This window comes from Bombyx mori, chromosome 3, assembly GCF_030269925.1.
Source record: "Bombyx mori chromosome 3, ASM3026992v2".
In the NCBI taxonomy this organism is placed as follows: domain Eukaryota; kingdom Metazoa; phylum Arthropoda; class Insecta; order Lepidoptera; family Bombycidae; genus Bombyx; species Bombyx mori.
Genome location: NC_085109.1, coordinates 15,153,554 through 15,166,942, shown reverse-complemented (window position 1 = coordinate 15,166,942; position 13,389 = coordinate 15,153,554). Strand labels below are relative to the sequence as shown.

At 40.8% G+C, this 13,389-nt stretch overlaps 1 protein-coding gene across 4 annotated transcripts in view; it reads left to right on the top strand.

Annotated features, from left to right (window-relative positions):
* LOC101738302 (uncharacterized) overlaps nt 1–4,297 on the top strand; it is a 47,643-nt gene extending 43,346 nt beyond the window's left edge. For all 4 annotated transcript variants that reach the window (XM_021348314.3, XM_062677067.1, XM_062677068.1 and 1 more), the window contains one exon: nt 287–4,297. In XM_021348314.3, the coding sequence (XP_021203989.2) occupies nt 287–404 (118 nt within the window). In that variant the 3' untranslated portion in view covers nt 405–4,297. The remainder of the gene's footprint in view (nt 1–286) is intronic.
* Nucleotides 4,298–13,389: the final 9,092 nt, after the last annotated feature.

The following is a 13,389-nucleotide window of genomic DNA, read 5'->3' as shown; positions in this document are numbered from 1 at the left end:
TATGTGTGGACGAGCTCACAGCCCACCTGGTGTTAAGCCTTAAGTGGTTACTGTAGCCCATAGACATCTACAACGTAAATGCGCCACACACCTTGAGATATAGTTCTAAGGTCTCAGTATAGTCACAACGGCTGCCCCACCCTTCAAACCGAAACGCATTACTGCTTCACGGCAGAAATAGGCGGGGCGGTGGTACCTACCCGTGTGGACTCACAAGAGGTCCTACCACCAGTAATTACGCACGTTAAGCCTGGTGTAAAGCGCGTGTGTGCGTGTGTGTGTGCAGAGTGTTCCGGCAGACGACGAGCACGCTGCGGCCGCGCTCCGGGAAGGAGTACCAGAACCTGGACCCGCGCCTCACCTCCGTCTACCGCGCGCACACCCACTACACCAACCTGCCCTGAACACAACACTGCTGCACAAAACTTTACATTCATTCTATACGTGCTACCTATTTATTTTAGGAAATAATTTGAGCACTGTTAGATAACGTTTAGGTACGAAAATATTAAAAATCTCGTTTCAAGATTATGCTGATGTTAGCACGAGAGCTGAATATATTAAGTACATGATTTAATTTAAATCTCTGTACTTTTTTAAGGATTTCATAATTGAAGTGAAACTTATTTATCGACGTAGGGAGGAAAAAACGTATGTAACGTTTTTCGGTTACGCGCCATGTTTATTTTATTTCTATTTAGTTTGTTATCAACAGATGTCGCTGCACGTAAATTCAACAACTCCTGAATCGCGGTGACGAGATGTTACACAGTTGATAAACGTTCTCGTCTTTCTCTTGCTATCGATCATACTTACCTGGCGTCGGCATACCGTGATCATGTAGGCGGTTCCCCCAGGGCGCGGCTGTTCCATTGTACTGCGGAGTGGTTGACCCTTGCGATTATTTTTATATTTTATAAGTTTGACTTCTACCGTGTGTGACTTGCACACTCGTGGATGTCATTTGAGTATTTCCCACTTAAATCTTATGTATTGTTTTCAAAGTGCATATAATAAGAAACCACTAATAGAGTACAGTTTGCGCTCTGTACTTCATTGCACGAGGACTCCGCGCATCGGGCTGGCAATGTCCCCGGGCTCCTCCCGGACAATGATCAGGGATTAAATACTTGAACGCACGCAGTATCCTCCGCGGCCACTGTGCCGCGTGTTTGTTTATTTTATATCGTTTATCAGAATAAGGAACTTACCGAATTATCCACGTACTTCGTTGTTTTTATTATTCACTAACATTTTATAAGTCAAACTAAATACTGTAACAGCATAATAATATACATAATAATAGAATACCAAAAATAGGTGTTCACCACCTCAGGGGTTTAATTCTAGAAAGTCGCTTACCAGTGAATATGTACTTAAATATGTACGTGACTAAGAGAAGCTGGTGTACAAAATTAATGTTTCAAGTTCAATGGATTGTATTTAGTATAATTCAGCTGCGATTGATTACTGCCCCGTGCTGTCTAGCTACAGTTAGTCAGTTTGGTCACAGTACTCGCGGGGGCGGCACGGAGGCGACGCGGAGGGGGCGCGGAGGAACAACCGATTTGAACCGATAGTGCTCAAATTATACCCTAAAAACTACCTACATACTATACTTTATTCATAAAGTGTACATTAGATATTACTTATCCGAGTTGTGAAAAAAACATTCTGATTGTGTACAAATAAAAAAACATTTGTAAGATAACTAAAGAGAACAGTGCAACTATTGTGCATCAGTACAGTGCACGTTAAAGTAATTTTCACCATTAAAATTTGTTTTCGATAGGTCAAATTAACATTATTGTATAGTCGAATGTGAATTATATGTATCTCACTAAGATGTTATTGAAACGATGTAAACTAAAAGCAATAACTATTTGAAGCAATAATTTAAGTTTAATTGGATTATATGTAAATAGTAAGTACTATGTGTCGTGTATTTGCAGTAAGGTCCGTCCACCGCGCGGCCCCCGGTTTCCTTCAATATCCTCAAACAAACAACATCACAGACAACACCACCAGGAACATTTCATTTTACAGTCGTTACCTGCGGACGTTTCACCCGGTTTTATTTATTTATTTTATTGCCCTTGTAGGCAGACCAGCATACGGCCCACCTGATAGTGAGTGGTTACCGTCGCCCGTGGACTTTAGCAATGCCGGGGGCAGAGCCAAGCCGTTGCAAAGTAGTAGGTAGTAGGTGGTTACTGTTGCCGATAGCTCAGCCAAGCAGGCGCTCCCTTGATAGCGCTATGAGTTTTGGTTGATATCCCAGTACAAGGAGAGAAGAGCCAAATTAGTGATTTTTTGAATTAGTTGCGGTAAAATTAATCAATTACATTATTATACTGCTACATCTAGTGTGAATCAAATCGTTGTTAGAAACAATGGATGCAAGCAGCAAGCTGATCAAACAAGCAAAGAAGTTAATTAAGTACAACGTGCGTGAATGGGAGCACCACGTGAGAGGAGGTGCCTCGACTCGAGTGAAGTCGAGTGCCAAATGAGTAAAATGCTCATTCTGACAGTCGACTCTACTCAAACCAGAACTTGATTATAAAGTGACTTAAAACAAGGAGAGACCGTCTCCTAGATGGGAAATTTCCAAACACGTTCGCACGTCTCCCGCGTCCGTCGGATACACCACGCTTCGCTGAAGAGAATATTAGAAACCTTAATACATCCTTAAAGTACAACAACAACACAAGATACGTGACGAACGGTTTCTACTCGTTCTTATTCATTTCTTTATAATCTCTGAAAGTGGGTAAACAGAAAATGTAGCTAATTTATTAACCACTTTCATATACCTACCAATATATACCAAACACATTAGACTGGGGCTATACAAACAATTATCATCTGAATTTCTGCGGATAACATCTCAAAAAGCTTAGCCTAATGTTAGACTGTTATCATTTACTTACAAAGCCTCCTGAAGTACTCGTAGGCACAAGTATGTATTCTGTATATAGTTGACACAGTATATATTTTTATCTTAATGAAAGACTTTTCGAGAGATTAATTCGTCAAAAGTCTCTTAATATCTTATTTTTGTAGATTTTAATATTCTAATAATATATTGTAATTTTTCTAAGCAATTTAAACTAAATAGGAAAGATCTTAATTCGTCGTTTTTGTGTCATATTGTATTGTATTGTATTGTATAATGTAACTAAACGAATTACAGAACAGGTGAAGATACGTTTCCTAAGTCGAGCGAAGTCTTAAGTGATTTTTCAGCCAAATAACATTTCTAGTCATTTATTGTCTGTACAAAATGTAAACGTTCTTTGTATGTAATATTTATGACGTTTTGTTCTGACGTTCTTGTTAGAACAACTAAACTAGTTTATGTCGACTAAAGTTAAAGCCTTATTCTAGTTAGTTGCCACTAAAATATGGATTTGAATTCGATGCAACATCTTTGTCCTGCAAAAAATAAAAGGGGCTTTCTTGAATGTGATTACGGATATTCGATGTTTACAAAATCCCAATGACTTTGTAAGCATCGGTTAAAACAGAGTACATACTCTATTGTTATAACAATAATGTACAGAGATTTCTTTACAACGATTTTTTGTCTGATTGCCACAGAGATGGAATGTTTTGATATTCAGAGTTTATCTGAACTATTCCTAAAGTCTGATAATATTACTTTTTATTTTTTGTAGTTGTATGCAATTGATAGTTCCATAGTCATTTAAGTGATCGCCGTGAGACAAGATCAACTACTTTTCACATTAAAGTTTATTAAATATAACTTAATGTAAGCCAAATAGAGCTTAAACTCCTTTGTAATAAATTAGTATAATCTTGTTCTGGTCTCACGGCCTGGACGGTCAGATGTTGATACGTGCATCTCGCAGCGGCGCCGGCGCGACCAGTGGGGTCGATCTATTGTAATTGTTATACAATAATTATTAATCCTGTATCCAATAAACGAATGTACATTAATTAGCGAGCGGTGTGTGTGTGTGTGTGTGCGCGCTCCCGTTACTGTGTGCGTGTGTTGCGTCACGACCCCGCCCGCACTGCTAGTGCCGGAGTATACTGTCGCCACACGCATCACGCCATCACGGCATCGCGGCATCACGAGATATGTAACATTTGGTATTTAATATTGAAACGATGAAGTGACTGTGAGTTGTAGGCACTAGGAGTCAGAGCGGAGCGCGCTCGAAGACTGGAACTGTATGCAGGTTACTTTAGGCATAACGCTAGAATGAATTTATATAAAGACGGAATGTTAATAAAAACTGAAATTTCCGAATAAAACCATGATTAAGTGTAATTGTGTTCTCATTGACGCTAATGAAGTGACGTGACACAGACGGATGGGCGGCCGCCTGCGAACCCGACACTAACAATGACGTAGAAAAATTCCAGCCGCTCGAATGCTATCTTCAGATGACAAAGAAAAATTGGAAGTTTTAGAGCGAACGCGCTGACACGACTCTGCTACGAACCTTCTAATTACGAGCAGATCGGTACCCGCCCTCGGGAAGACCGCGACCTCGGAGCCCTCCCGCGCTCGTGAGGCCGCGCCGTGGCCGCTCACACCAGGACGAGTGTCGAGTATAGACACACTTTGACATTTAGATCTAGAGCTGCGTCACCAGAGCTCGTCTTTCATTTTTTATTTTCATTTCATTGAATTTACCTTCTTTTACCGTTCCATAATGTTCGAATATTTTTATTAGATTCAGTTTGATAATAAAATATTTTTCGATTTTAATAAATGAAGAAATATTAAACGTTTCACCCACTTTATTGTATTTTGTAACATTGACGGCGGCGCGGCTGTCTAGGGCAATTAATTACCTACAACATTTCGTTTTGTTTTTAATATTCTTGAAAATGGATAGTACTGTACCAAAGGAGCCAGCCGACTGTTAGAGCCCAATACGAAACTAGCATCGATCCCAAACCGAATACCGTCGCAGATCGTCAGACCTGAACTCGATAAACTATCGCTTTGGAGATGAAGCGACATTTGTTACAGAGCCGCTGTAACGATGTTGCTGAATCACATAATCTTTCAACAAGGTCACTCCGCCGACTTGGCGAGAATGAATTTGTGATAGTAAGAGGAATCTTTGGAAGTTAAAGTTGTAGTTTTGCTATTGTAGGTAAATATAGCTTGGTGACAAAAACCCTATTTAAGTCATTTAGTGGGCCTTTGTTCCTGTAGTGAGCTGATGAGCGCCTGGAGCAGACGCAGCAGTCACGAGCCACGCGACTTCAGATCTGGGCTCGACATTTGGTTAGGGGTGCACGGTGGCTCCGCTTAAAATAGTGGATAAGGGTTCCGGAAATGGCAGTTCTATAAATAATTCTTGGATGATTGTTTTTTACCTTTGACCCAGAGCTCTCAAAATTGGATACTCGCCATTTTCTGTTCAAATCTCACAAAAACCAATATGGTCACGTTTGACATTCGGCTACTAATATATTATATAATAATGAACTGTTTGTTGAGCCGGCGAGCATAAATAAAGCACAGAAGTGCTTATAAAATCACGTGATTTTGATTTACAACGTTAGAAAAACAAGCTATGGTTTTTACGAGTTTGAGTTAATGAAAAGTATATAGTGATTAAGACGGTGAGTATTCCTCTGAGGGAGCCGCCCTCGTGCAGATTATGAGCCCCCGTTAAAGACTCTTCTATTCTAAGGTCGGCGCCTCGTCGAGCGCCCGTCGAGCGGACGCCCCGTGCATATTCATGGAGCTTTGTTCGCGCCTTACTTGTTTTATTGCCCGTCTTCTTGTTCCGCATTTGATTTATACGAAGCATCATTTGTATCCATCAAACATTAAACAGTTCTGTAAACGAGTTGCACCTCACACGACCCTTCACACGCTTTGCTGCAGATTAAGATTGATCTTGATTATTGTTACTATGATGAATATCTTGGCTGAACACATGCTGGTCATGTTGATACTGATGTTCAGCGTAATACCAAGGATATTTCTTAATCGCTCACGGACGTTAACGCTGCATACCGCTGCAACCAACCAACTACGTTTGAAGAAAGGCATGTCATAGCGCTCGGGAAACAACATAGAGGGATGTTTATTCTAAAGTCGGGTACGTGACAAAAAAGATCTCCGGAAACGCACAGTTGATGGTCGCAGTTGATAGTTCTAGGTAGTATGGATAAACTATTTTTCATGGTGAGTAGTGGGATGGTAAAAATGAGATGATGTGATCATCTCACATAATTTCTCAGAGCACTCATCATGGAATATGCGGTACAAAATACAAAGAATCTCAAAAAAGTTGTCTTGAACTAAATTTAATTCACCCCACTGAAAGATCCGTTCCGGAGAGTTCTCCATTTTAGACACAAGTTTTGATCATGTCTCCTGCAACTCACTTCGAGAGAAACTCTGATGGCCGATATATCGCACGTCCCCCATGCTGTCACCTGCATAGTAATTGATAAACAAAATAGGATGTCAGGAGAGAAGGACCGATAGGTTATGATTAGTAGTCAAAATTTTAAGAGAGGGTACCTCGGTAGAGGCATCATCACCCACGTGACACGGTGGCGCACCCGTGGAGGACAGCTGGAAGATTCTCTCCCCGTGTAAGAATAGCATTAGCCCTATTAGTTACAGTTGCCGAGGCTGGAGTCACTCGTTTACCGGGACGCCCTCGATCGCAAGTTCTTGCGGAACGTTTTGTACGGGCATCCCGAGGGATCCTGGTTGAAAGTCCCCAGGAGCATCTAAATATCGTAAGATTTAGTCCCACTGATGGTCAGCCGCAGCGGCTTCTCCTTCTAGCGTCAGTCGACGTGCAGCCGGGCTGCCAAGCCATGTAAGCCCCTAACATTGCTAACATCCACATTAAATGTGGAATAGGGATCTGCCGGTCTTGCAAATCAACGTCTGATCGGGCTTCTGATTTTTTGCATGATCATCACATTGACATTTTCATAGTTCAGGACCCTACTTAAGTCCGCGTGCCGAGACCCTAAAATTGCGAACTATAACATGGCTAGGAACGACAGGCTCACTGCTCGTGGTGATGGCACCGTCATTTACTATAGAAGAGCCCTGCATTGCGTCCCACTCGATGCTCCTACGCAAGCTAAGATCGAAGTATCAGTCTGCTGAATTTCACTGACGGGACACGCGCCGATCGTTATCACGTCCGTTTATCTTTCACTGGATAAGATCATTTTAAGCAATGATATCGAGGTGCTGCTCGGCATGGAATGCTGTCATTCTGGCGGGCGACCTAAATTGTAAAAACATCAGGTGGAATGGAACTCGCACACCACAACCCCTAATGGCAGGCGCCTCGACGCGTTAGTGGATGATCTCACCTTCGATATGCGACTCACTACCCGCTAAATATCGCGCATCGCCCGGATATACTCGACATAGCGTTATTAAAAAACGTAGCTCTGCGCTTACACTTGATCGAAGTAGTTTCAGAGTTAGATTCAGACCACCGTCCCGTCGTTATGAAGCTCAGTCACACTCCCGACTCCGTTCCCGTCAAGAGGACTGTGGTGGATTGGCACACGCTGGGCATCAGCCTGGCTGAATCTGATCCACCATCGCTCCCGTTTAGCCCGTACTCTACCCCGTCCCCTCAGGATACCGCTGAGCATATTCTCGTAGGGCTTAATCACCCAAAACCTTCGTTCGACGTCGCAAAATCGTTCGACAAAGTCTGGCATAATTGTTTGATTTTCAAACTATTCAACATGGGCGTGCCGGATAGTCTCGTGCTCATCATACGGGACTTCTTGTCGAACAACAAGTTCCTAATGGCGAGGAAACTCCAGAGCGCTGCTGTAACCTTAGGACAGTGGCACCGAAAATGGCGCATAGACATCAATGCAGTGAAAAGCACAGCGGTGCTCTTTCAAGGGGGAAACTCCAAACGGATTTCCTCCTCGATTAGGAAGAATCTCACAACCCCGATTACCATTTAGCCAACCTATAACTTGGCCCAGAAAGGTCAAGTACCTGGAAGTAACCCTGGACGTATCTATGACATTCCACCCGCGTATAAAATCAGTTCCCGACCGTGCGTATTATCGGCAGACTCTACCCCATGATCTGTAAGCGGAGTAAAACGGCCCGTCATGACATAGATATAGTGAGAAAAGATTTTCTTTTGTAATTTTTCGGAAAAGTTCGTATTTATCGTGTTTTCTCAAATAGCTTCAGTACCATCTTAGAGCCGTAGGGGTAGGTCGCATCAGCAGAACAATATATATATATATATATATATAGAGTGGATAATACGCAATTCAAATATTGAAATAAAATTTATTTATTTTATTATTTTTATTTTATTATGCTCACAATACACATCACAAGCTAAAGATACATAAAAAACACAAATAAAAAGAAACAAAATCTGGCTTGCAACATAAGTTATGTGCGCACGACAAAACAAGACATATAGTGCTGAATTTGTACAACAATGTTCCTTACAATTATGACAAAACAACACAATAACAAAAACTAATCTAACGAATAATGTAAGGAAAAAAAAATATTCACAATATAATACATTAAACAATTACATTAATCTACCTATTAATAAAGTGGAGGTAAAAAAGTAAAGGTAAATGAGGTAAAAAAATATATTCATTAACCAAAATACAACTACACGAAATTATTTGTCGACATAAAGAAGACTTTGTAGAATATTCCATTGACAAAATTTGATATCAACATGGACACGAAGTGTTAAAGTTATCGTCATACCACCCCGACTTCCCCGAAGTTTGTGATCATGCTTTCAAATGTAAAAATAAATATTACTCACAGCAACACTCGATGGATGATCACATTGATAGGGTTGTTATTAACGTCAATGAAAGCACTGACGAATCTACGATAATATATTTTACTGTTACTCTGATTGTGAAATGAAAAATATTGAAAATATCGATCTAAATATGCAGTAGGTTTTAATTAAATTTTAAGCCTTTATATGGATTGCATCCCTCTCAGACGCAGGTTATTTACTTAGGTACGAGAAGGACGCCAATGACATAAAATGTAGGCAGGTATTGAGTTTTATTATTGTAAATATTTCCCAATAAGCTTTTGTTTACTAATGACAATAAAACTGAGTATTTTCTAAGTTACAGAAGGTGGTTGTAACATAATTGATTTTAAACTAACATGGTCACGAACATAACAATTATTACTTAAAAATATCGGGAACTCATTTCGTATAATACACTGGTTAATATCCCATTTCAATTAATAATTGTTATGGTTGTAACATCTCTATATTATACAATGACATTATTCATTTTGACATTTTATCACTGGTGGTAGGAACATTTGTGAGTCCGCGCGAATAGGTACCACCACCCTGCCTATATCTGCCGTGAAGCATTTATGCGTTTCGGTTTGAACCTTGGGGAAGCCGTTGTAACTGTACTTAAGACCCTAGAACTTATATCTCAAGGAGGGTGGCGCATTTACGTTGCAGATGTCTATGGGCTCCAGTAACCACTTAACACCAGGTGGGCTGTGAGCTCGTCCACCCATCTAGGCAATAAAAAAAAGTTCCATATTAATGGATATGAAAATGTCAGTCATTTAATACGATCATTCATTGACAGTTCGGGTGTTATCGTATTCCGATAAAGATCCGAGTTTTCCCGAAGGAAAATAATTTCTCGCTACATCTACGTGTATACGTGAGTGTGGTGTTCGCTCACACGGCCCGCACACACACCCTCCAACCCCTACGAGTACAATCCCGCTTTTGCAGGTTAACCGTCGGAGCTCCGGAGCTCGTGAGGAACGTCGACCTACACGACGACCTGGGCCTCGAATCGATCCGCAAACACATGAAGTCAGTGTCGGAACTACCGTTCCGACACTGACTTCATGTGTTTGCGGATCGTACCTTCGATATATGGCTATGCTTCATGATAATCGTCTTATCGTTGCCGCCGCTGACTACTTCCCGAATCCTGATCACGCAGGAGCCAGTCACCGTCGACGCCCTAGACACGTCCTTACGGATCCATCAGATACAATAACCTTTGCATTAAACGCCTTCAGCTCTAACACTAGGAGCAGGTTTAGGGACCTCGTTAACTGTACTCGTCGAGTTCGACAATCTAACCCATGCATTAGCCCGCTGAGATTCTCACCGGATCTTCTTAGCGGGTCGCGATTCCAATCCGGTAGTAGATTCATTCGCGAAGCAGCAGCTCTTGAGTTGTTAGGTCCCCTTCGGAGGCGCTCGGGTAGCTGTTAGCAAATCCCACCCCTCCTGGCTGAGCCTTTGCTCGCCCACCTGTCCTGGTTAAACTGGAAATGCCTTCGGGCCACAAAAATATTGTATAGCGTGTCGCGCGATGGCCCAGTCATCTCTCTCGCTCTCCTGTGTGTTTAGTTTCATTTTAATTTTTTATAGCTCACGCCGAGCACGAGCACGCTGTAACAAAAACAATTTGCATTTACGAGATGTTTACGGAAGTTCTCATCTTCTCTTTTGTTTTAATTTAATAACAATCTAGTGAATTATGTTGTAGGTACTTTATTCTCTTCGAAATTATTTTTTTAGAAATTAATTATGAAATTATAAGTTTTGTTTTTGTGGTATATTTGGTGTTTTAAAAACGTTATTTCGGTTTTGTACAGATTCATTAGTTTCAGAGAGTTTTCAAACGTATTTCATAGTAAGCATATCTTATTAAATGTATTGGTTTGTGGTTAGCTTGGTACCAGTTGCAGACGATCTTTGGAGTCGAGCTCGCAGTATGTGCTTTGGCAGTTGCAGCCACATGATGGCGCAGGTGTCATCGTACACCTATTTTTTGAATGAAGGATTACTGGTGGCCCGGAAGCCTTTCCAGTTTCTCCAGGACAGGTGGGCGAGCAAAGGCTCACTCAGGGAAGGAATTTATTAACAGCTGCCCGAACGCCTTCGGAGGAGACCTAACAACTCAAGAGCAGCTGCTTCGCGAATGAATCTACTACCGGATCGGAATCGCGACCCGCTGAGAAGATCCGACCAGAAACTCAGCGGGCTGATGTATCGTACCTTAGTAAATGATAATAGATTTCATGTAACGGTTTTAACTAACATGAATAACAAAGTAGACTATTAGGCAGGGCGGGTGTTAACTAGAACTTGACCATTATATTTTGGCGCTGCGGTGTCTCGTGCGACCGAGAGTTTATACGTGATTTACAATTAGATTATATGTTTACTGCTGCTGCTAGTATTATGAAGTGATCCAGCGAGGATAAGCTCCACTACCCCATTGAATTGAAACTTAGAGTTAATATCTCAAGTGTTAGGCCCGCACAGTGGCGAGCCTCGAGCACGCTTCCACCGCCGCGCCGCAAGTCATGACTACTCCATTCACACCGCTCACAACTCCTACTCTCGAATAATATTAAAACTATTGTTTGAATGAAGAAATAACAAACTCGAGCCGAATGCACCGGAGCGAGCCGTCGCCGAGAGCACGGTGTAATGAAATCTCCATAAAAATTGTAGAATTAAGAATGAGCGCCACAAAGAGTAAATAAATTCGTGTCTCGTACTGAAAGCGATTGTCTGATCGACTCCGCCGACCGCCAATGAGATTCGGATAGTTGTAGAGTTGAACGTTGTAACTCACATTATTTTGATATAAAAACTCAACTTTTACGTATATTATAATATATAAAATCAAATGTAATTCGCTTAAAATACATTTTCCCAAAAAATCTAAACATATGGTCAAAGTTACAAAATCACACACAGGAAAAAGTATATACATATTTTCAATCAAAACTTGAGCTTTTCATGTGCATTCTTGTTTTAATTGCCCACGATAGATAATTATGAACATATGGTTCGTCTGGTAGGCGTCGCTCATGGAAATCAGAAATGTCATAGACACAGCCAAGCCGCTAACTATCCTAAATTATATGTCTGTAGTTTTTGTCGTATGTAGCTGTCACCCCGTAATGATTTCGCCCGATGTAATGCTTCATATTCTTCTAGAAGCATCACTTCATTATAGAAAGGTGACGATGAAGTCCTTATCTTATCACGCATTAGCTACCATAACAACGAAAATGTTTCATTTTGTATGCTATTTACTACGTTTATATCGCGCAGTGTGTCCGTGTAGCCCCCGCCCCGCCTCCGCTCCCCCCACCTCCCTCGAGACCTGTAACGAACCTCACCTCAACAAATTGGAGGCGCCGAGTTAAATGCTGACTGCCACTCGTCACAGCTTAAATACATTATTCTTCTACTATTTCATCGATCCCTTTTATACTCCGGTTTCAGAAAATATATAAAAAACGAACAAATTCAGACTGTGCATAAATTTGTGAGTACTTACGTGATTAGTTACATATTTAAAGGCGAATAGCTTAAAGTTGATATTATTATAGACATGGCACTACTGGAACAAATTAATGTAATGAGGGATTCTTCTCAAACGTCCAAAATAACATACAGAAGTAAACGATTTTTTGATATTAGATATTTCAGCTGGTTTGTATTTTAAATTATTTCCTTAAAAATATTTTATCGAACTCGATAAAATATTTTTACTTAAAGTTTTAAAGGTAATTTTCTAATTTTCGGCTGAGTTTTAACGATCAACGGCGGCGCAATAGTAGTACTAGCTGTCACTGCGCCACAACTAATTAAAGGCTTCGTATTAGACTGCACCTCGTAACCGTTATGTTTCTACATAAACTTTAAATACGTATTATGTAAAATGTGATGTAATTATTGAAAAAGTTGAAAATGCAGTACATTTACAGTGTAAAGCGTCGCGGGGCGGTCTACTAACAGAGTTGTGAACCGACCGACGCTGAGAACTAAGTGATTGCTAAGCTTATGCACCAGATATACGGACAAACGGTATGATAACCACTAATAATCAATGCAATATTTCGTAGCGAAGACTTGTGACGATAAATACAGTAGTTTATTGATTTTTGTGAATTTAAATATGTAAACCAAAACATTTCACTTTACTAGCTAATTTAATATCGTGTCTCATAAATAAAAGGAAATTATTTCCGCCTAAGACACAGAAAACTGCAAAAGGCTAAAGTTTCCTTTTAATTTATTTTGGTTATTTCAGTTTGAAGGGTGGGCCGGCCGTGGTACTGTAAAAACTGAGACTTAGAACTGATATCTCAAAGTAGGTCGCGGCATTTACGTTTTAGTGTAGTAGTGTCGTAAACAAGTTACTGCACTGTTTATGCTATGTACGAGGTCTATTATTCAGGAGAGTAACTCCGAGCCAGGCGGCACCGACTGATAGTTGTACTCACGAGGGCTAACTAGTACTAACAATTAAAGCAGCTCGAGAAGCTCCAACATCGATTCGAATATCTTCAAGGAAATGTTTTTTCAGGAG